Source organism: Tachypleus tridentatus, chromosome 11, assembly GCF_004210375.1.
Source record: "Tachypleus tridentatus isolate NWPU-2018 chromosome 11, ASM421037v1, whole genome shotgun sequence".
NCBI classification, from domain to species: Eukaryota; Metazoa; Arthropoda; class Merostomata; order Xiphosura; family Limulidae; genus Tachypleus; species Tachypleus tridentatus.
This window is the reverse complement of record NC_134835.1, coordinates 94564016-94586220: the sequence shown is the minus strand read 5'-3', so window position 1 is coordinate 94586220 and position 22205 is coordinate 94564016. Positions and strand designations below refer to the sequence as shown.

Below are 22205 nucleotides of genomic sequence, written 5' to 3'. Positions count from 1 at the left end.
GTGCTTTCCACTAGTATAAAAGGTTCTAAAACACACACCAGAATACGCAAAATCTTCAAAACTCTAGCAAGCACTCCGAACTGATCTGATTATTCAAAAGGAAGAAGAGATGATGTCTCTTACCGTTAGTAAAATCGCTATTTCTCGTCCAAGCTCTTTGTAAGTATTATAATGCTATTCTTTCTTAAATACCAGTCATCGCATTAATAGACTTAAAATGATTACTTATGATAAACATGAATAAAGATAAACTGTATATATATGTGTGTGTGTAAATATTAAGTGTTTGATGACTTAAATAAAAAGTGTTATTGAAAGTTTTAGTCTCGAGTCTTTTTGTTTTAACTGTAAAGGACAACACTTCAAATCAATATTTCATGTAACAGCAAGTATTATTAGTCGAAACTCCAACGGCTGAGCCGAAACAACCCACTCTGCCATGCCTGTCAGGCCTGGCATGGCCTAGCGCGTTAAGGCGTGCGCTTCGTAATCTGAGGGTCGCGGGTTCGCGCCCGAGTCGCGCCAAACATGCTCGCCCTCCCAGCCGTGGGGGCGTTATAATGTGACGGTCAATCCCACTTTTCGTTGGTAAAAGAGTAGCCCAAGAGTTGGCGGTGGGTGGTGATGACTAGCTGCCTTCCCTCTAGTCTTACACTGCTAAATTAGGGACGGCTAGCACAGATAGTCCTCGAGTAGCTTTGTGCGAAATTCCAAAACAAACAAACAAACTGCCATGCCTGCAAGTCAGTCGACGACTATGTAACATTATATAGCTATAGGCAGTACTTCCTATGTTACCTCCTCACCATAAGAGTTCAAACTCGAGAACAGTTCACTTTCAGCATACTTATACCCATGGTATTAATTCATATTCTAATTAGCTTTAAAACCTACAAACTTTACAAACTAAACTTGTTTCTCGAAACCAGCATGATCATGTTATCAGTGACATGGCTCTCTCAAATATCGCCCCCCGCTAGTACAGCAGTATGTCTCCGGATTTACAACGCTAAAATCAGGGGTTCGATTCCCCTCGGTGGGCTGAGCAGATAGCCCTTTGTGGCTTTGCTATACGAAAAACACAAAAAAAGCTCTCAAATATCGAACTGACTAGCACTAAATCAGGTAGATAGGTGAAAGAAACGTATTGGGTTGATATTTTTTAGATGTCCCCGTTTAATAGCTATTGTGGTTGTCACGTTTGAATTTTTCACGTTATTCGTGCCTTGTCATAGATCGGAAATAGGCCGTACAAACAAAATTCAAAACATAAACTAACCTTAATACTTCTTAACCGTTATAGTGATATGTTATAGATAAACTTGATGCAACTGAAAATCGCTTCATTACTTTTCACATTTTACATTTCCCACTCATTTACAATTCACGCCTGAAGAACAAAGGTTAACTTTTAAAAGCATTCTGATCATTAGGTTTCTTAATTTATATGTACCAGCAGAAACCCCTTCCTATAGGAAATTGAAAAGAATTAGTAAAAATAAACACTTTCTTAATATTTTTTTCTTCTGGAAAGTAGTGCATGGGAAAGCATTCGGATTGTGCTCTTTAGTTATAGGCAACTCATTGCAACAAAATAATTCTATATACAGAACTAAATAATTTCATAATTTTACTGATATAAACTGTAATATTTTTATATGTTAAAAGTGGTACCCTTTATTAAAAAATAGCACTTTTCAAGAACTCGAATTTCTCAATACTGCCTTTAAAAATTACGTCAACAAGTGTATAATCAAACTCTTAAATTATTTAAGATAAATTTAAAATAATGGTTATTTTCGTTTTATTACACAGAAATTGTTGTTGCACATACCACAGTTATTTTTCTAACTGTCTGAGTCTTGGATACCCACAAAGCGATTTTTTATGGATTTTTGTTTATAGTGCTATTGAATAGATGGCGCAGGAGTGTTTCACATACATAGACAATGATATACACGTTACGTCCATTATAGTAAGATTTACATTTTTACAGTTTGCATGTTTTATATATTCATCCCCTCTCATCTACTCAATACCTTAGCGGCAGTTCTAAAAGTTTATAACTTTTAGAAAAAACGAGTTTCGATACTCGTTGTGGGCGCAGTAAACTCATTGCAAATTGGGAGCAATTTTGGAGTAATCAGGCCATTGTCACAGCAAAACAATGAGACAAAACACACTACGGGTATGGAAAACATATTTCTCGAGGTATGGAGGCATTCCTCTAAGAAAATGTAATACTATGAAAGTATCTTCAGTAATTTCAACGATAAATAATGCATACACAACGTAATGTATTGAAATAAAAGAAGAAAGTTTTAATATACAAGTTGTAGCTATAGGTGTCATGAAAAAGAGGGCGGACCAAGGCCTAACTAACCTTACCGCTTCCTTCGGCCCTGTATTGTATAGATTATCGTTTAATAACAAACAAACAGCTTTTCCCTTAACACAGGCCCGTATGGTCAGGTGGTTAGTGCGTTCTTCTCGTAATCTGAGAGTCGCAGGTACGAATCCCCTTTCACAGCAAACATACTAGTCTTGTCAGTCATGGGGCGTTATAAATAGAAGGTCAAGTCCACTATTCGTTGGTAAAAGAATAGCCAAGAATTGGCTGTGAGTAGTGATGACAAGCTGCCTTTCCTGTTAAATTAGGGACGGCTACTGCAGATAGATCTCTTGTAACTTTGCGCAAAATTTTAAACAAATTAACAAACTTTGCTTAACAATATATATTCATATATAATTTTATAAAGTAATTATACATGTTTCTTTTTAAACTATCACTTACAGGGATTCTACTGTACTATTATTTAATTAATTGTACACAACAACTGACTACAGAGTTTGTATATTTTGTCTGTCCTCAATACACAAAAACATATATTGCTCTCTTTAACCAAAAATACTTTCAAAAATTAACTTTTTCCCTAGATCAATAATTTAAATTGACATAATGATCAGATAGCAATTTTTTTTTCTCTTGATCTTCAAACACTGGTTCCTTCAAAAACTATTTTAAGTTCAGAATTGGTCAAGTAATAAATCTTGAAACATCTGTAGGAAATGTGAAGTGTTTTAAATGTTTCTCATTAGTTATGATTAAATCATAACTTGAAAGATGAATGTTTTACTGTTATTCACGACCTGAAAGTGCAGAACGTGTTTAGCAGCAAATAGATGAGAACCGCACAAAGCTTCGAATTTACAGCCCAAATAAATAGTATTTTGTTGCAAGAAAAAATATTGTTCTGCTTCTAAAAATGGTAAAAATCAAAGAACGTCAGACGTTACTCCACGTCCGCCCTTGGGTTTTGTTTGTAAATTTGTTGGGGTCCTCGGAAGATGGAACGTACCCAGCTCTACAGAGAGAGTGTTTGTTTTTGGTTTTCGCGCAAAGCTACTCGAGGACTATCTGCGCTAGCCGTTTCTAATTTAGCAGTGTAAGGCTATAAGGAAGGCAGCTAGACATCACCACCCACCGCCAACTCTTTTACCAACGAGTAGTGGGATTGACCGTCACGTTATAACGCCCCCACGGCTGAAAGGGCGAGCATGTTTGGTGCGACCCTCGGATTACGAGTCGAACGCCTTAACACGCTTGGTCATGCCGGGCCCCAGAGTGAGTGTCTCTTGTCTCAAAAGAACATGGATATTTTTTTCTACAAAAGTAATTTCAGTGTATTAGATGAAAGTCAATTGTTTATTTAAAATAGTGGACTTTTCAAAATAATGGAGTGATCGTTCAAGTTCCTATTTCTTTTGGTTATGCCGATGTTTCCTTTGGGATTTAAACTCTCAAAAGTTGACATTTCTGAACATTAATGTCAAGAGTAAACTTCTAGAAAGTTTTCGTATAACAATGACAAGCAATTTCACAATTCTTCAAACAGTTGATATTACAATAGTTTTTCTGCTGTGACTAACGTTTCTTCAATGTAGAATAATTTGAGCGAATGTAAAGATATGTCTATGAAACTTTGTTTAAATTTAAATAAGTAATTCAAAATAAAATTATTTTTATCTTAATCTCGCTCTTGTATTTGTTTCAAGAAATATCCACGTATCAGCTGTTATTTCTATTTTGAAATTTTCGATAGATATGGAAACAGCGTTTGACGAACCAGTGTTCTCATAATATCGAATCCCACAATTCCATCTTACAAACATATTAGTTATGTATACATCCGCTTGCACTTATTTTTGTCTTCGTAGTTGGCATTTGTTTGCTAGCAGTAATTGCAAAAAATAGGATTTCTTGTGAATTTAATATAAAACTAGTTTAAGGAAAATTAACTAAAACACTGTAGTTTAGTCCACACGCGAATATTACTCTTAATTGCTTTAAAGCTAAGCGTAGGAGTACCGACAGCTGAAAGATTTTGTGTAATCTAGGAGTTGGTAGCCATTTTGATGCTGAACAAAGCTGAATTAAAAGTTATTGAAAATAAAATTTTGGCACAGTGATCACTCTGAAGTTGTTTTATGTTGCCAATTACTATGCTTCAGACACTTGCGCATGTTTACTCGTAGCCATGGCAGATAGAAGAAAATTGCAAGGTAGGGTAATCTTGCTGTCATATTTGAATGAGTAATGTTAGACTATAATAGTACTGCCACTTCTGGCCATTATAGTCTGTAACATGACTGGGTATGGTTATTGAGGCTTTGCTGGTTGGTATTGGTAAGGTTCTGTTCCGTATCTCCATCAATTCATGTTTGTCTAGATTTGTCAAATATTAATACATGAGAGTTTGTTGAAGTTCGATCTTTATGCATGCTACTGAAGTAGCCATGGGGTTCTTTTTTTTATTCGTTTGAAGTACATAAAGCAAAAAAAAACAACAACAGTGTATGCTTTTACTTGAAATTAAAAATACTGACTAGACTTTATTTAACATACTTCTCAAAAGAAATCCAGTATTGTGAAGCGCACATTATGTTGGTTTATTGTTATAATTCTACACATACTTTTCTTTAATTGCTGAACATAAGTGACTTAGAATTTTAGTAAAAACAACAAGAACAAAAAAAGTATTTTGTTAACACTATAAAGCACAGAAATGCAAGCTAAAGCCACCAAAATGCCCATACATTTGAAAACTTGTATTATTTTCTTTTTGAATATTAGTTTACACATGTCATAAGGAAATAGCTTGATGTTGTGGCAGTAAACACACACATTTTCCATATAACACTGCTTGCATGCTGTGTAATTTCTCCACAGCTGGGAAAGCCCATTCATATATTTTCTGGTATTTTATATGAACTGATATTAACCAATAGAATGTGTGTTTTCATATAAGGTTCACATTTCATTACATTTAATGTGCAACTTAGTATTAAAAACTTGCCCACTTAATGCCTTTTTTTAACTATTATACACCTCCAATTCTTGAATTTCTATAAAGAACTAGGTAAAGAATGCAATGTTAAAAGATGTAATAAAAGACCTGATATTAATGTCTGATAACAAGTACATCAATCATCATACCTTATGAGGCTTTTCACACCATAATAGAGCTCATCAATCTGTCTGTGACACAACACAATGCAGTTGAAGGATGCTATTTGAGTTATCAAATTGCATGAAAAACAACTATATTACATTGATTAATTGTAATTTTTATAAATTTTAAATGCTATTTACAAATTGGAATTATGGTTAGGTTTCCTAATACAATGTTATTGAGGTGAATTAATTTATTATTAGGAAGAAATAATGAACAAAAAAGGGATAAAAGTTAAAAGAATTCTTGTTTGGAACAGAGATTGTAGCCTTTTTCTTTTTTTTTTTCAACCTGTTTATACCAGTGTATGTTGTTATTAATATTTACTTTTTGAATTTTTTTTGTAAGAATATTTATAAATATTGTGAAAGTTAAGTAAATGTTATTATTAATAACAATGTATAATGTTTATATGGAAATATTGGAAAAAATAGGAAAATAGCATTTGTTGTTGGATGTTTTGTTATATTTTTTTGTAATTATCAATAAATAAAGCATCATCTTCATCCAAAACAGTTTTTCTTGTGCATTAATATAAATAATGAATGTGACCTGACCCATTGGAATTTTTTTCAAGTACTTAATGTATTATCCATGAGATGGAACTTTTTTTTTGGTGTTAAAAATTTAATTTACATAAATTTGAATTACAGTAATGTTTTCATTGGAATAACTAAATATTCAGTTCGTCTGTAATATTCTTCTTGGATATCTTTGTGCATGTATATATGAAATGGTGTGATTTTAAGGGTCCTAGCTTTTTTACATCAAACATTATATACAAATCCTTACATTTGTAAATAATATATGGGGGAGTTATTTCCTGCCCTAAGGAGAGAAGACTTCTGCATGCACAAACACTAGCTATATTTTTCTTTTAGTTATGTTTGTAATATTTATTTTATTAGCTTTGTTAAACTAGGTAATTCAAAGGCTTAACTGCTCTAAAAAAAATTTGGTTTATAATTAATGGTTATGGCTTTAGTGGTATAAAAAGAATCTTAAAAAATATTTAATTTGTCCATCTAGGTTGCATTATATAGTGCATTAATTTAAATTATAGTATATTTGTTAGAAATGATTAAAGTTATATTAGTAATCATTTTATCAGTTATAAAACTCGTTAATAAGAATTGAGTAAACATTCTTTAAATCATTTGGTTCTCAAGGAAAATAACTGGTCAGTTTTGAGTTTTATTATTTGCTAAAACTTTAAAACTCATTGACATATTCTAATAGTTGTTTTAATGGCTTTGGAGTTTAATTTCTGGTTCTTTGTTTATCAGTTTGGTCCCCTACAACTTGCATAAAATATTTTTTACCTTGCAAAAGTAATTACAAATGTTTTGGAAGTGTTTTGTTTTTCTTTTAGTGTAGTAAAATTCTTAATATTTTCAAATTCATATTTGGTTGAAGCCTTTTTATCTCAACAAAATAAATGGTGAAAGAGCTTTATTAGGATAGCTTATCTTCCCATGGGTGGATAAAAGTGCATTTCTTTTTTCTTGTCTAGGGTTAGAAAGATGTAAATGTAATAAATTGTGATTTTTAGGTTTAACAGATCCTTCAGTCTAGTTTTTACCTTTAATCATCTCCTCCTATTTTCATCTTATTCTGTCTTTTCAACTTCCTTCCAGGTAGTGTGTGTCAAGTGTAAAACTAAATATCTGGTCAAGGTTTTTGACCACATTTGATTGTTTGGGTGCTTGATATATTAGTTTGAATAAAGTGTCATTAGTTTCATAGTATGTGAAATAATAGAACACACAAATAAATAATGCTGATTCTAAAAATCATCTTGAAAATTACTGATCACCTCAAGTTTCATGTTGTAATAGATTTATTCAAAATATTTTAATATGTTATGAAAATAACTTTTTTCAATGACTATTTATTCATTTAAAGTTGAAATTAAGAATGTATAATCTGCATGCTTTGATAAGTTTCTTTCATGTTATTGGCATAAGCAACAGAAATTGACGGTTTAGTGTTCCTTTTGTGCAAAAATACAGGTTTCAGACTAACTGTAGATGATTTGGTAAAAGTTTCATTCTTAGGGCTGATATTCAGCACCTAATTCTTCCATTAGTGCATCACCATTTGTACAGAAATGCAAAGTGTCTTGCATGCAGTAGTGACAAGCAAGTCTTTTGTGGTGACTTTAGTAAATTGAAACTTGTTTGAGGAGCTAATAAATTTCATAGCTGTAAATGAGAGTCAAGAAATTCTCCATATTGTTTTGATAGAGATGAGTCATATGCCAGATCATTTAACTCTTCTTGTCTGATCAGGTGAGGCAGTTTATGTCACAGTGCTATAGGAATAGGATTACTAGATGAAGAAAACGATTCATTATCTCTACAAAATAACTATCCTGTTTCCCATTTCACTGGTTGATATGGCATTGGAAAACCATCCTCATGAGGTACTTGTTTCATTGCAGATACAATATCTGGATATTTAATGTATTATTTAGTTTTGCTTGCATATCCAGAAACATTAATAATATAAAAATAACAGTTAGATGATCTTTAGGCTCTCTTCATATCACGGTAACTGCAAGTGGCATATATTTTTTCTCTCATACCACCAGTGTGTCAAACCAGATGTGCAAACTCTTGTATGTATGTTGATACATATTGGTCATTAATTTTATATCCAAAATAGTCATAGTAAGCTGCATTTACCTTGTGTGTAATGGTTTTCCTTCATGAAATTCTAATATATTTTCCACAGATGTATTAGAAACTGTTTGTATGTTTTTGCACATTTCAAACAATTGTCAAAAAAATATAAAATTTATGTTTACAGAACTAGAGTTCAAATGATTTTAAAAACAGAGTTTTGCAGAATTTGATTATATCTTAGGTAAGATGCAAGGAAAAAAGATCAGGCTTTGTTTTGATTGTGTGTGAAGCTAGGCAAAGTGACAAACTGGGTGTGTGAGAGAGAGGCATCTAATTCCACCCATTTGATGTTCAGTTGAGGGACTTGAATGTTCTAGCAAACTGAGCAAGTGAGGGTTTTGTGATTCCCAGGCAGCACAGTTGAGTATGGCAATGAAGCAGAAATGATGCAGTTCACTAAAACAAGTTGCATATGTAAAAAATATTTGCAATTTTACACTAATACAATACAGTCAGTGTTTGAAGTTATCAAAAATGTATTCTTTTACCAATTGAATTGTCCAAGTAAACTTAATTTCACAGCATATATCTATTATGTTGGGTTTATTATGTGGTTTTTCATATAGTATTGATAAAATATTGAGAAATTACAATAACTCAAAATCTATAGGCAATGGACAACTTCTGACTAAATTTTTGAAATAAGTACCATTAAATTACAATGAATCATTAAAATGTTCTGCAGTAGCAAATTTTTTGCTGTTCAGTGAGAAAAGTCAAGTTTAAACTGACAGAATACATATGAAATGGAACTTTTCAGCCAATAGTTAAGGTTGATATTCTAAAACAAAAGGAAGAATTTTTACTGCTTTCAAAAATAGTTTATCATAAAAAAAAAATTGAAAATTTCACATCATAAAAATAGTGAAAAACAATGAAATTATAAAATGAATATTTTGAGCTTGCACTTTATACTATTTAGTAAGTTGGCACAGAGTTTTATGCTATTTGGCCAAGTATTTTCACTGGAAAAAAAAAAGCAAGACATTTAGGATATACTCTAAAAGAAAAATATTTAAATCTCAACCTGTAGTATGCTTTTCAGTAAATCAAAGTTGCAGCTTGTCAGCAGGTACTCTAATAGCAGTAGTAAAGCTTCTCACTTGCAGTGCATACATTGATCTCTGAGACTTGATGATTGCTGTCAGTAGCTTCAAGAGTCACTTGGTGATAAACTGTTCAGTGATATTTGTAAGTGATTTAAAATACAAAAAAAAAAATCCAAAGTTATGTGGGATTACTTAGAATTAGCTTCTAATTTAAAGTTGAATATTATTTAACCCTTTCCCAACAGGCTCAACATAATATACTCAAATTTGTCTACACATTCGCATGTGTTAAGTGTTTGCTCTATAGTTTTTGATATAGTATTTGTATCTTCACAAAATTTGGTAGACTTTTAGTAAAGAGTACAGTTTTTTGTACACAAAAAACAGATATTTTTAAAGAAATATTTTTCTGGAGATTTGTTTGTGAAAATATCAAATCTGTTTCATTAATAGCGTGATTGCAAAGTGATTTAATGATATGGTTTAAAAACTATTCTTCATCCCTATAATCTCAAATATTATTTGGGCAATCTTTAAAATCTACTAAATACATTTCAAACATTTGTGTTTAATAAGATTACATATTTTATGTTATTTTCTTTATCCCAACTGTGTGACATCTGCCACATTATTAACCTCATAACCATCATAAAAATTAGGAAATAAATATAAATTAGGCTTGTTTTCATGCTTGAATGGCCACATATTATAACATGAAATAATGAATGTTTAGTCTGAGTTGCTTTTATTATATTGACATTCCAGTCACACCTAGTTAATATTATATAACTTGTGTTGATGCAGTGCACATGCACTCATGTATATGGATCCAGGACAGTTTCACCTCCATGATCACTGACTCTTTAAAACAAATTAACTTTTGATGTGCATTCCTATTAATAAATAGAGTTTTGCAAAAATTTGGCATTACTTTGATAAAGCAGAAAATGTACTATTTGTGAAAAATTATAAATATAAGACTTGAATGCAGTAATCAAATGAAGTCAACAACTTAAATTTTTCTAATTTTTATCAATATGCAAGAAGTTATTTTGAGTGATGTTTCAGTTGTGGACGATTGCTCGTAAGTTTTTCTTTACAAGAACTTAATAATCATAATTTTGTTTTGTGTTCATATAAAATTGTTTTTCCCATATAAGTATCTTTTGTATTTATCAATCATTTTTTTGAAAATTTCTAGTTTCTGGTATTCAATTGAAAAATGTGTTTGACAGCTGTTTTATTGAAATAGAACCATTTCTTTCCAATAAGACTCCAGTTTTATGCAACAGAGTGCCCAATTGTTTGCAACAGTGTATAATTTCTTATCTTAAAAAAATAAAAGGTATAATTAACCAAACTACCAACCTGATTAGGTTTTCACTTGGAAGCAAATACTTTTTAAGTAAATTTCCTGACATAATTTAGTTCTTACTTTGAAACAAACAAATGTAAAATTGCAAATAAACAAACTTTCAAGGTGTTTTCAAAATAGTAATAAAAAATAAAAAGGTAGACTATACAAGAAATATTTTTGTGAGACATTGCCCATTTTCCATGATACAAATCTTATAAAACTGGTCTAGGCTGTGTTTTAGTGGACTAGTGTTTTGGAATGTACAGTCACATTTCAATTATTATACATTATATATGTATATAAATTATTACTCTTTGGAAATAAGTTATTGAATTTACTTTTCCTAAAATATAGAAGAATTATCTCTTCTAGCTGTGACCTTTGAACTCTGTTGCTGCTGGACATAGGTTGACAAACCTTTTAAAATTTCACACGTGGAGGACATAAAACAAAATCTTTTTTAGATTTTATATACATACAGTTGAATAACCAAAGAATCATTAATAACTACAATGATACCATAGAATTACCTATAATTTATTAAGCTTACTAACTAAGATGCATTTACATTTAAAAAAAAATTGATACTAAAGACACAACCTACCTTCTTGAAATCTTGGTTTGAAAGAATGTGGTAGCTGTTTCACAGAATAAATAACTCAGAAAACCACTAGGAGAACACTATAAGTTGATGGTTATTCACATGTATATAAGTAAGTGTATATAAGGGATCATTTTTAAAAATGGAAACAAACTGTGAATGAGCATTACAGAAAAACCTCAAAACTATGGACGTGTAGTTGGCTAAATGACTGAGATAAGCATACTCTGTTGTCACTTATGGGTAGTTGTTCACGTAATGACAAAAGCATAACAATATGAAATTCCAAACCAAACCTATTTTTCTGAGAAACTGTCCCAGTTATAAATAAAAGAGGTATGTTTGCAGTAGTTGCTCAGATTCTGAATGTCAGTGCCATTTTGCAGACATATTTAGTCATGCTTAATTATGAACAGTAGGATACTGGATCACAGAGTATGTGGATTTATAACATTTTTTTAATTCTAAGCTTTTTTTTTAAAGGCATACTGGTGATGCAATATAGAAAATGTTAATGGATCTTATGATTTATATCAGAAAACAAAAAGAAGAAAATCCACCTCTTAGTAAAAGATAATGGAGAAATATTGCAAGAGAATGAAATTATGGTTGAATATCAAGTGAATACTCTACACATTTGTAATGACAAATTATGATAATTTTCTTAACTTCCAGTGAGCTTAAGTTTATCTGATAAAAATTTGTAAAAGATGATTATTAGACATTTTCCTCACTAATCTCTAGCATGTTCATAATTTTTGGTAATCCAAAATGATATAAACAAGCTTTAAAAAGGTTTGAAAGATCAACAGACAAGATAAAATTTGACATTTTGAAAGACTTTTGAACAAGAGGACAGTTTCTCTTTGTGCCCTGGCTTTATCATCGTGAACCTCAAGAACAATGAGTGGTAATTTTTGATGCTTGTTTAAAATTGTTACCACTATTTGAAGAAAATAATAAAAAGTTAAGTCATGTATTTGGTAATTCCAGACATTGTTGCACTCTTCTTTACTATCTGGTAGGATACCCAGGTCATTTTGAACAGGAACATTGAAAGAACCCTTGAGAAATGAACTTGAAACTAGGTTTGTTGGAATGCAGAACAATTCTTATTTTTTAATTTGTCTATTTTGTTGTGTTCTAGCAACAGACAAAGTAATGAATCAGAATTTATTGCAAAAAGGACTTTCACTATCAAGTTTCCAATTGAATGTTCCCCTCGGTGTGGATTCCTGTACGTGGTGAGGGGACCTCCCAGGGAAGGTTCTGTTTTGTCTGGTTACCTTCTCTGGGATCTAAACATCCACCCACGTGTTTGCCGTGCATGGTGACCCGTGAAGGGGAGGAGAGGATCCTGGTGGTTGAGGGGGTTCAACCCTAACACACCACTTTGGCCTTGAATTCCTGTAGACGGGCAGCCTTTGGGTGGCCCCCCTTGGGTCAATCGGCTGGTCCACTTGGGCTAGAGTCAACCAAGTACCAGTGTTGGAAGTTCTCAACAGGTGTTGTGGACATTGTGCCTGATGCTAGTGTTTGGGTATAGTGCTCACGAAACCCTGGCGTTGCTGCATTGTCCTTGCATGACTTTGTAGTGCGTCCCCTTGTAGGGCTCCATGGTGGGTGGGGTCAGTGGGTACCGAAATTTTTTCTTTTTCCTATGGATCCTCCAAACAATTTAAATAAAATTGTAAAAAAACAGTCAATGGGTAAGCGACCACATCTTGAATACTCAGAACAGCAATCTTCAACATCAGTAATACACGTACCTCATTTTCTTATATTACATTCTCTTTCGGAAAAACCTTTAGGCAAATGTCCCCTTTTTTTTATTCAAAAGGGACTAGAGGGACTTGCTGGCTCTCCAAAGTCAGTAAAGAAACTTCCGATCTGGTGACATATTGGTTGAAACATCCACATCCCAACACAATGAACTCCTCTTGAATTCAAAGGCAATTGGGGATATACCTATTGAGGTTACACCCCATGCTACCTTGAATTCTTCACAAGGAGTTATTGTTGAAAGGGATTTGAAGAACGTTCCTGAGTCAGAGATTCTCGCTGGTCTCTCCACTCAAGGAGTTTCTGCAGTGAGACGCATCTCCACTCGCAAAGATGGAGTTACACTGCCAACAAATACCCTCGTTTTAACATTTACTTCACTACGTGCACCTGCCACCATCAAGGCAGGTTATTTCATTTGCAGGGTTTGGCCATACATTCCAAACCCTCTTCGATGTTTCCAATGTCAGAGATTTGGCCACTCAAAGACATCTTGTCGTGGTTCCCTGACATGTGCTCGTTGTGGAGGCAAGGACCACGATGCCTATGACTGTGACATGAACCCACATTGCGTCAACTGCAATGGTTCTCACCCCTCTTACTTTCATTCTTGCCCAAAATGGTTGGAGGAAAAAGATGTGCAGCGTTTGAAAACGATACATAACATTAATTATCCTGAGGCTCGGAAATTGCTATCCACCACTCCATCTCGGACATATGCTGCTGCACTTCATTCCACAACTACAGTGGGAGTGCAGACAGATCTCTCTGTGCCTCCAAGAAATTCGTTTTCAAAACAAATGAAAAGCCTTTTGACCTCCGTGGTTAAAAAGGTTGATGAATCGACTTCCACACCCATCTCTGTTCCTCCCATACCTTCCAACAAACCTCAAGATCCACGTCCTTCATTTTCAAATACAGGCATTTTTTCTGATACATCTTTTTCTCCCACCACAAGAGACAAAACAATTATTTGTTCGCATCCTCAGTCACTGGATTCCCCTTCCAATAACAAAAACCTGCCCACTCGACCCAGGGCAGGATCCATGGAGGTTGATAGACCTCCTCCGACTAAAGACAGTAAAGAAAAAAGATGTGGTCGTAAACCGAAGGGTTCCCCAGCCACTTCACCTACCCGTTTTTAAAAATGGCCACCTTGATACAATGGAACTGTCGAGGTTTACATTTTAATCTGGATGATATCAAAACGCTGATTGCTTCCTATTTGTCTTTCTTTACAAGAAACATTTCTCAAATCTGCTGATACAGTCTCCATTCGGCAGTTTTCTCAGTACAGAAATGACAGGTTGTGTGATGGTCGAGTATGTGGAGGGGTGGCACTGTTGGTTGATTAGCATGTGTCCACCCTGTCTTTGTCACTCAACACACCCTTGGAGGCCGTAGCCATCCGTGTTTCCTTGGGTCATACCATCACTGTTTGTTCTCTGTACCTGTCCCCTGGAGAGACATATGATCAATCAGACCTTGATGCTGTCGTTGAACAGTTGCCGTCTCCATTTCTAATCCTAGGGGATTTTAATGGACATCATCCCCTCTTGGGAAGTGCTGTTATTGATGGGAGGGGTCGATCTGTAGAGCGGATGCTCTCTGATCACAATCTTTCTCTTTTCAATACTGGTTCTTCCACTTACTTTCATGCACCTAGTCAGTCCTTTACTGCTATTGATCTCTCGGTTTGCTCCCCTTCATTATTCTCCTATTTTTCATGGAGGGTTGACAGTAATCCACTAGGCAGTGATCATTTTCCGATCCTTTTGAGAGAGACTGGCCGTGGTCGATGCCACCCTACCCGCGTGCCCCAGTGGAAGCTAAATCAGGCAGACTGGTCCACTTTCACTGCTCTCGCAGAATTTGATCCTGCCATCGTAAATCAGCCATCAATAGACGACTGTGTAGCAGCGGTAACTGACTGTATTATACAAGCAGCTGCTCAGTGTATTCCTAAAACCTCGACACGTTTTCCACGATATCCTCGTCCGTGGTGGAATCCTGCTTGCCACTTAGCACGGAAGACTCAAAAACGGGCCTGGGATACTTTTCGTAGATATCCCACACTTTCAAACCATATTGCTTTCCAATGGGCCCGTGCACATGCTAGGTGGGTAAGACATCAAAGCCAGAAGGAATCTTGGATTAAGTTCACAACTAGCATATCTTCTACCACCAGTTCCAAGATCATATGGGACAGGATTCGAAAGGTTAATGGGCACTACAATTCTGTGCCACTCTCGATCTTACTCTCTGATGGTTAGGAGGTGACTGATGTCCGGAGCATCGCTGACACTCTAGGTGAAAGCTTTTGCCGGGTATCTAGCACTTCTGCTTGTTCCTCCACCTTCCTGGCCATCAAGACTCGGGCAGAGCAATCACCTCTTTCCTTTCGAACTGACTGTTTCTTTGACTATAATTGTCCCTTTACCCTGGTGGAACTGAAAATGGCTCTTCATCGGTCTGCCAGTACGTCTGTTGGACCTGATAATGTTCATTATGACATGCTGCACCATCTATCTCCTGCTTCTCTTGATATTCTTCTAATTGTTTTTAACTGGATCTGGCAGGAGAATGTTTTTCCTGATGCCTGGCGCCAGGCTATTATTTTACCTTTCTCTAAGCCAGGGAAAGATCCCAAGATTCCTTCAAACTACCGTCCAATTGCTTTGACGAGCTGTCTCTGTAAGACCTTAGAAAGGATGATTAATGCTCGTCTTGTTTGGTTCCTTGAATCAAACAACCTCCTCTCGCCCACCCAGTGTGGGTTCCGTCGAAAGCACTCCACTACAGACCACCTAATTCGTCTTGAAACATCTATCAGAGAAGCCTTTCTCAACTGCCAACATCTTGTATCAATATTCTTTGACATTGAGAAGGCTTACGACACAACATGGAGGTATGGCGTTTTGCGAGACCTCCATACATATGGTTTACGTGGCCATCTACCCATGTTTATTAAAAATTTTTTAATAGACCGAAGATTCCAAGTTCGTGTGGGTTCGACACTTTCCCGTTCTTTTGTACAAGAACTTGGAGTCCCTCAAGGCTGTGTATTGAGTGTCACACTTTTCAGTATAAAGATAAATGCCATCACTGAACAACTCCCTCTCACTGTTGCGAATGGGCTGTATGTCGACGACTTTCACATCTCATGTCAGTCGTCAAACATGAGATATATTGAGCGGCAACTACAAACTGCCCTCAATGGGTAATGGAAGTGGACACTGGCGAACAGCTTTAATTTCTCTCTCTCTAAAACCGTATGCATGCACTTTTGCCGTCGACGGGGTATTCACCCTGATCCTGAACTTCATATCGGTGAAGTTTTGCTGCCAGTGGTCCCGGAGACCAAGTTCTTGGGGTTTATCTTTGATTGTAAACTGACCTTTATACCGCACTTAAAGCAGCTTCGGGTGAAATGCACAAGAGCACTGAACATCCTCCGTGTCCTCTCTTCTACCAGTTGGGGGGCAGATCGCTGTTCAATGTTAAAGGTATATCGTGCTCTTATTCGACTGAAACTCGACTATGGATCAATGGTCTATGGCTCTGCCAGACCCTCGGCCTTAAAGATGCTGGACCCCATTCATCACCAAGGACTTCGACTCTGCACTGGGGCTTTTCGTACCTCTCCAGTTCAAAGTATATACATTGAATCTCATGAACCTTCTCTACACCTTCGCCGTTTGCAACTATCTTTACAATATACTACGAAACTTCATTCCTTACCAAAGCATCCCACCTGGAAATGTGTTTTCCTTCCTCGGTGGGCAGTACTTTTTCAGAACAGACGATCTGTCATTGCTCCGTTTGGCCTTCGCATCCGGACGCAATTGGATGAATTGGGTCTGTCCTTGGATAACATTGCAGATTCCACAGGTTGGCCCATCCCACCATGGCTTGTTACAGCCCCCAAATGTGACCTTTCTTTCAGTCACCTAAAAAAGGCAGATACTCCAGATTGGAAGTACCGTCTTTTATTCAATGAATATCTTTCAAACAATCATTAGTTCCCATTTATACAGATGGTTCCAAATCAGGTAATTCAGTGGGCTTTGCTATGGTTTGCTGTGGTTCAGTAGTTGCATGCAGAATCCCCTCTACAGCTTTTGTGTTCACTGCTGAACTGTATGCCATATCTCTTGCCCTGGATCATATTGCAGCTTAGCAGTACTCCAACTGCACTATTTATACTGATTTGCTTAGTTCTATACTTGCCTTGGAATCACTACACGTTGGCTCACATCCTATTCTCACTGATATTCAAAACCGACTGGCCGAATTCTCATTAACAGCTACTTCAACCCAGTTTTTCTGGATACTAGGCCATGTTGGTATTCGCGGGAACGAGCTTGCAGACATGGCAGCTAAATCTGTCTGCTCCAGCACCATCACCCTATGCCTATTCCGTACATGGACTATGGTCTTGTCTTCAAGGCTCGGCTCCATGCCATCTGGCAGTCCGCCTGGAGTGAGAAACGCGACAACAAACTTTTTCAAATCAAACCCTATATTGGACTTTGGCCATCTAGCTTCCGTAAAGTTCAGAAGGAGGAAGTTGTTCTCACTAGGCTACGCATTGGTCACAGTTTTTTAACTCATCATTTTCTTTTATCTGGAACTGATGCACCAATGTGTAGTTTGTGTAACACTCGAATCACTATCAGCCACGTTTTACTTTCTTGCCATCGTTACAATTCTCAATGACGGCAATATTTTAAACATATTTTTTCTCAGGGTCAGTCTGTAACATTGGACAGTGTTATTGGTAATGGTGACTCTGTCCACCTTGATAATGTTTTTAATTTTTTAATGGCCATTAATCTTTTTAATCTCATTTAAGTGTTGCATATTTATTCATTACACCTTTTTAATTGTGATTCCTTTTTTATAGTTTTAATCTCTCTCATTCAATTTGACATTGGACAATGGCCAGAACATTAAATAACTCGACACCAGGACTGGAAAGGCCAACTTCAGGTGACTAACGCTACTGTTTGAACTATCCATTTGAACTACTCGTTAGTCGTCCTGGCGAGTTGTTATTATACTTTTGCTACATATCATTTCACACTTTTACTACTTTACCTTTTAGTACTGGCCATATTGACTCATAACCCGGAACCAGGACTGGAAAGACCAACTTCAGGTGACTGACGGTGGTTTTTATACTTACCTGTTTGTCTTCCTGGCGGGTTATGATCATTACCATTCTGCTACAGGTAGTTCTTTACAACTTTGTTGACTGGATGTCAGCATTGGTTTTTGCACCATTTTCTGTTTTAATTGCCGTTTTGCTTTTATCTTCAATTACTTTTACAAATTTTACTCCATTTACTTGACTTTTATCTTTTTACTGGACATTTGGTTACTCATTATTACGATTTTGCTATGTGTCTTTTAAAACTCCTATTCTTTTACATTTTGATAATAGCTGCTGTGACACATAACCTGGAACCAGGACTGGAAAGGCCAACTTCAGGTGATTGACGGTGGTTCTTGAACTTACCTGTTAGTCTTCCTGACGGGTTATGATCATTACCCTTTTGCTAGAGTAAATACTTTACAACTTTATAGACTGGATGTCACCATTGGTTTTTATGCCATTTTCTGTTTTAATTGCTGTTTTGTGACATGGATGACTCTTTACCATTAACACTTTTGAAGATTTTTTGTAGGAGATACACAACTCACTCTGAGATTTCTAATAGTGAAATACTTGCAGGCACTTGTGACATAAGTGATAACTGGTTAAAATGGTCATGATAAAGAATTGTTGTAACCAAAGAAATTTAAGTGGAAGCTGAACAAAGACACATTTCAAATAACTATTTCACCATGAAGGTTCATATTACTTTCAGCCAGCAGTATTCACAGAAGAGTGTTTCAGAAACCATCCATTTACAGAAAGATTTCATATCAAGATGGAATCTAAGGAAATGGCATAATTTATACTGATTTCCTAATTTTATGTGGTAGTTTGAGTTTGGTGAAACTGACTGAGCATGCACAGATTTGTTAGTGAAAATAACAAAATATAAAGTTTTTTCATAAGAAATTTTTGACAAAACTATCTGGAAAAAGATTTTGCATTTGAAAATTTTCTGATGCATAAAAGTATTTCTTAATCTTAAAATGAAAATTATTTTCAATGTCTGTTTGGCAACATGAAAAATAAAAAAAATCAATGAGAAAAACATTGGTTAACAAATCTTTTGACGTAATAAAAAAATGTGCATGAAAGCATAGTAATATTTACTGATAATCTGCAGCAATACTAATTTTAAAGTAATAGAATGGAAAATAATTTCAAGCTCAGTTCCAGGGACTGAGCCAGTGGTGGGAGAATTAATTCACATATATAATTGTATCTTAAGAATCAAATCAAACTAATATCATGATAAGCAGGCCAGGTAGGCTAACTGTTTGAGTTTGACTAATTCTGCCTGTCCACACTTTATTTATATTAATGGAGGAATGCAGGGGTGAGTGGAACATACAAGCACTAACTTGAGGAATTTACAGTTAAAGTAAAGAATCTGACTCTGAGACTAAGTTTCATGCAATAAAGCTCTTTCAGGATAGTATATGTTACACTCATCTTGGCAGAAAAACTTAGAATACCTTAACTGCACTAACAAAACTTTTTGCACAACTAACAAAATGTTCTTTTAAAATACTTTCCATAAGGTTATTAAATCATTAGTTTATCATCTCAACTATATTTCAACTATGTTATCCAATGTTAGGAATAATGGCAATAAGTTACAGAGAGCTTACATGAGAAACATTTGGCATATTCCTTATCAAAGTAGTTATGACTCTTCTTTCAACTTCATAAGTTCAACTGATAATGGCTGGATGGGAACTAACTGTAGGATCATGAAAATCTAACTGAGAGTTCATAATAACTAACTTTTATGATTCAAACATGAGTTTTATACAAACCCTGTGGTATTCTTACAGTCCTTCAGGAATGTACACAGCTATTTGCAAGTAGATTTGACACTTAATTGCTGATTTTTCCTTGATAGTTTCCCAGTTCTCAAAACCAGAACCATAATCACTTATCCATCGGTTGCAGATAAAGTGGGAAATTAGCAATCTTTTTACTGGTATCCATATACACACTTTTGAAATTGATACTACATTAAAGTCCTAACTTCCTTTCTTGGCAGTTTTGTGCATGATAATGTAAACATTTGTCATAACTTCTCCAATGCTACAGTGGTGCCAGTCTGTAAATAACAATCTAAGTTCCATCTCTCTAATGAGGTTTTCATAACCCTTCTCATGACCTTGATAGTGTCATTTGTAATTAGTACAAACAGGAACATTTTTCAATGCATCTTTTCCCTAGACAATTGCCATAATCATTTTATATACTTTTATGGGTATACATCACACTTCTTACTGCATTTATTTGCTCAATACTGAAAGCATTTGAAATGCCCAAAATACTGCAAAGTGCTTCATTCTTTCCTTTATTGAGGATACAAATTTCATCACTAAACTTCTCTATTTCCACCTTTCCATTTGTATATTGAGCAACTTTTACAATACTTTCTCTAATCTGCTTTTTAGTCAATCTTTAGCTGAGTAACAAGCTACTACTTTTACTCTTTAACTCTTCTCGTAATTAAATTAATCATTAGTATACATATATATTCTATTCATTTCTAATAATAACTGTAAACATTAATCATATATACTCTGCTCATGGTTATGCCTAATAAAAGTTAACACTTTATACAGTATTTAATCACAGATAACATTATCATAGTGACTATAGTAATATGCTCCTTTCTGATGAAACTTTGTAGAATAGACAGCGACTGCCTGTTGTGGAAACACAAGTGTAGAGGATGATGTTTCGAAAGTCTTCTGCCTTTCATCTTCAGGTCAGTGTGTGTGTAAGGTATCGTCAGTCTTTTTGTCTACAAAATCCATTTCACCATGGAGATAGAAGAACAAAATAGCCTTCCATTTCTTGACATACTCATCAATAAACAAGCAAGACAAATCACTACAACTGTATACAGAAAACCCACCCACATGAACAGATACCTACACATCCAGTTGTACCTTCTAACCTTGATAAAACGTGATATAAACCAATGCCTAAACAAGAGAGCAGAAAACATTTGCAATAAGACATCCATCAAAGCAGAATGCCTAAAGATCATAGAGAGTTTTAAATAGAATGGTTACACCTTCTTTATCAAAAACTCCTTGAAGACCATGACAGAAAGAAAAAAGCAGAAAGTCACTACATCTACCACCATTTACCTTCCATACCTGCAAAATTTCAGTGAAAAGCTGAAATGCATAGCCAAGAAATTCAACATATCCAGTGGATATCCTAAAATACTTTATGGTCCATTCTGGTAAAAAAGCAAACAGTGACCTACTAAAGAGAATCTCAAAAATGTTATCTATGAAGTTCTGTGTTCCTGCAATGAGGCATGCATTGGAGAAATGGGAAGAAAACTTGCAACAAGAATAAAAGAATGTAAAGATAGTACAAGACTCATGAAAACACAAGGAAGAAAAGAGAATCTCAAAAATGTTATCTATGAAGTTCTGTGTTCCTGCAATGAGGCATGCATTGGAGAAATGGGAAGAAAACTTGCAACAAGAATAAAAGAATGTAAAGATAGTACAAGACTCATGAAAGCACAAGGGAGAAAAGAGAATCTCAAAAATGTTATCTATGAAGTTCTGTGTTCCTGCAATGAGGCATGCATTGGAGAAATGGGAAGAAAACTTGCAACAAGAATAAAAGAATGTAAAGATAGTACAAGACTCATGAAAACACAAGGGAGAAAACTAGAATCATTGCCACAGACAAATTTTGGAAGACAAGAAAGAAATCAAAGAATCATTTTATATCAACACTATTAAACCTTCACTAAACAGAGATTCTGGATTAGAGGTGAGTAACCTATGGCAACCATTGGTTGAATCTTCAGAAAATCTCTCCAATTAGAAATAGTGATAATCCAACCAATCATAATATGCTCTTTACAATCCACCAGGACACTATAAAAGACTGGGAACACCTAACACAAGACCTGAAGACGAAAGGCAGAAGACTTTTGAAACATCATTCTCTACACGTGTCTCCACAACAGGTGCTGTTCATTCTACAAAGTTTCATCATGAATACTCTGCCTAAACAATCCATCAAAGAATGCTCCTTTC

General features: G+C 35.1%; 1 protein-coding gene across 1 annotated transcript in view; it reads left to right on the top strand.

The window, feature by feature from the left end:
- Window positions 1–4377: 4377 nt before the first annotated feature.
- The window catches only part of LOC143231396 (CCR4-NOT transcription complex subunit 3-like), a 48073-nt gene continuing 30245 nt past the window's right edge, over window positions 4378–22205 (top strand). The window contains exon 1 of the mRNA XM_076465940.1: window positions 4378–4563. Coding sequence (XP_076322055.1) covers window positions 4539–4563 — 25 coding nt within the window. The 5' untranslated portion in view covers window positions 4378–4538. The remainder of the gene's footprint in view (window positions 4564–22205) is intronic.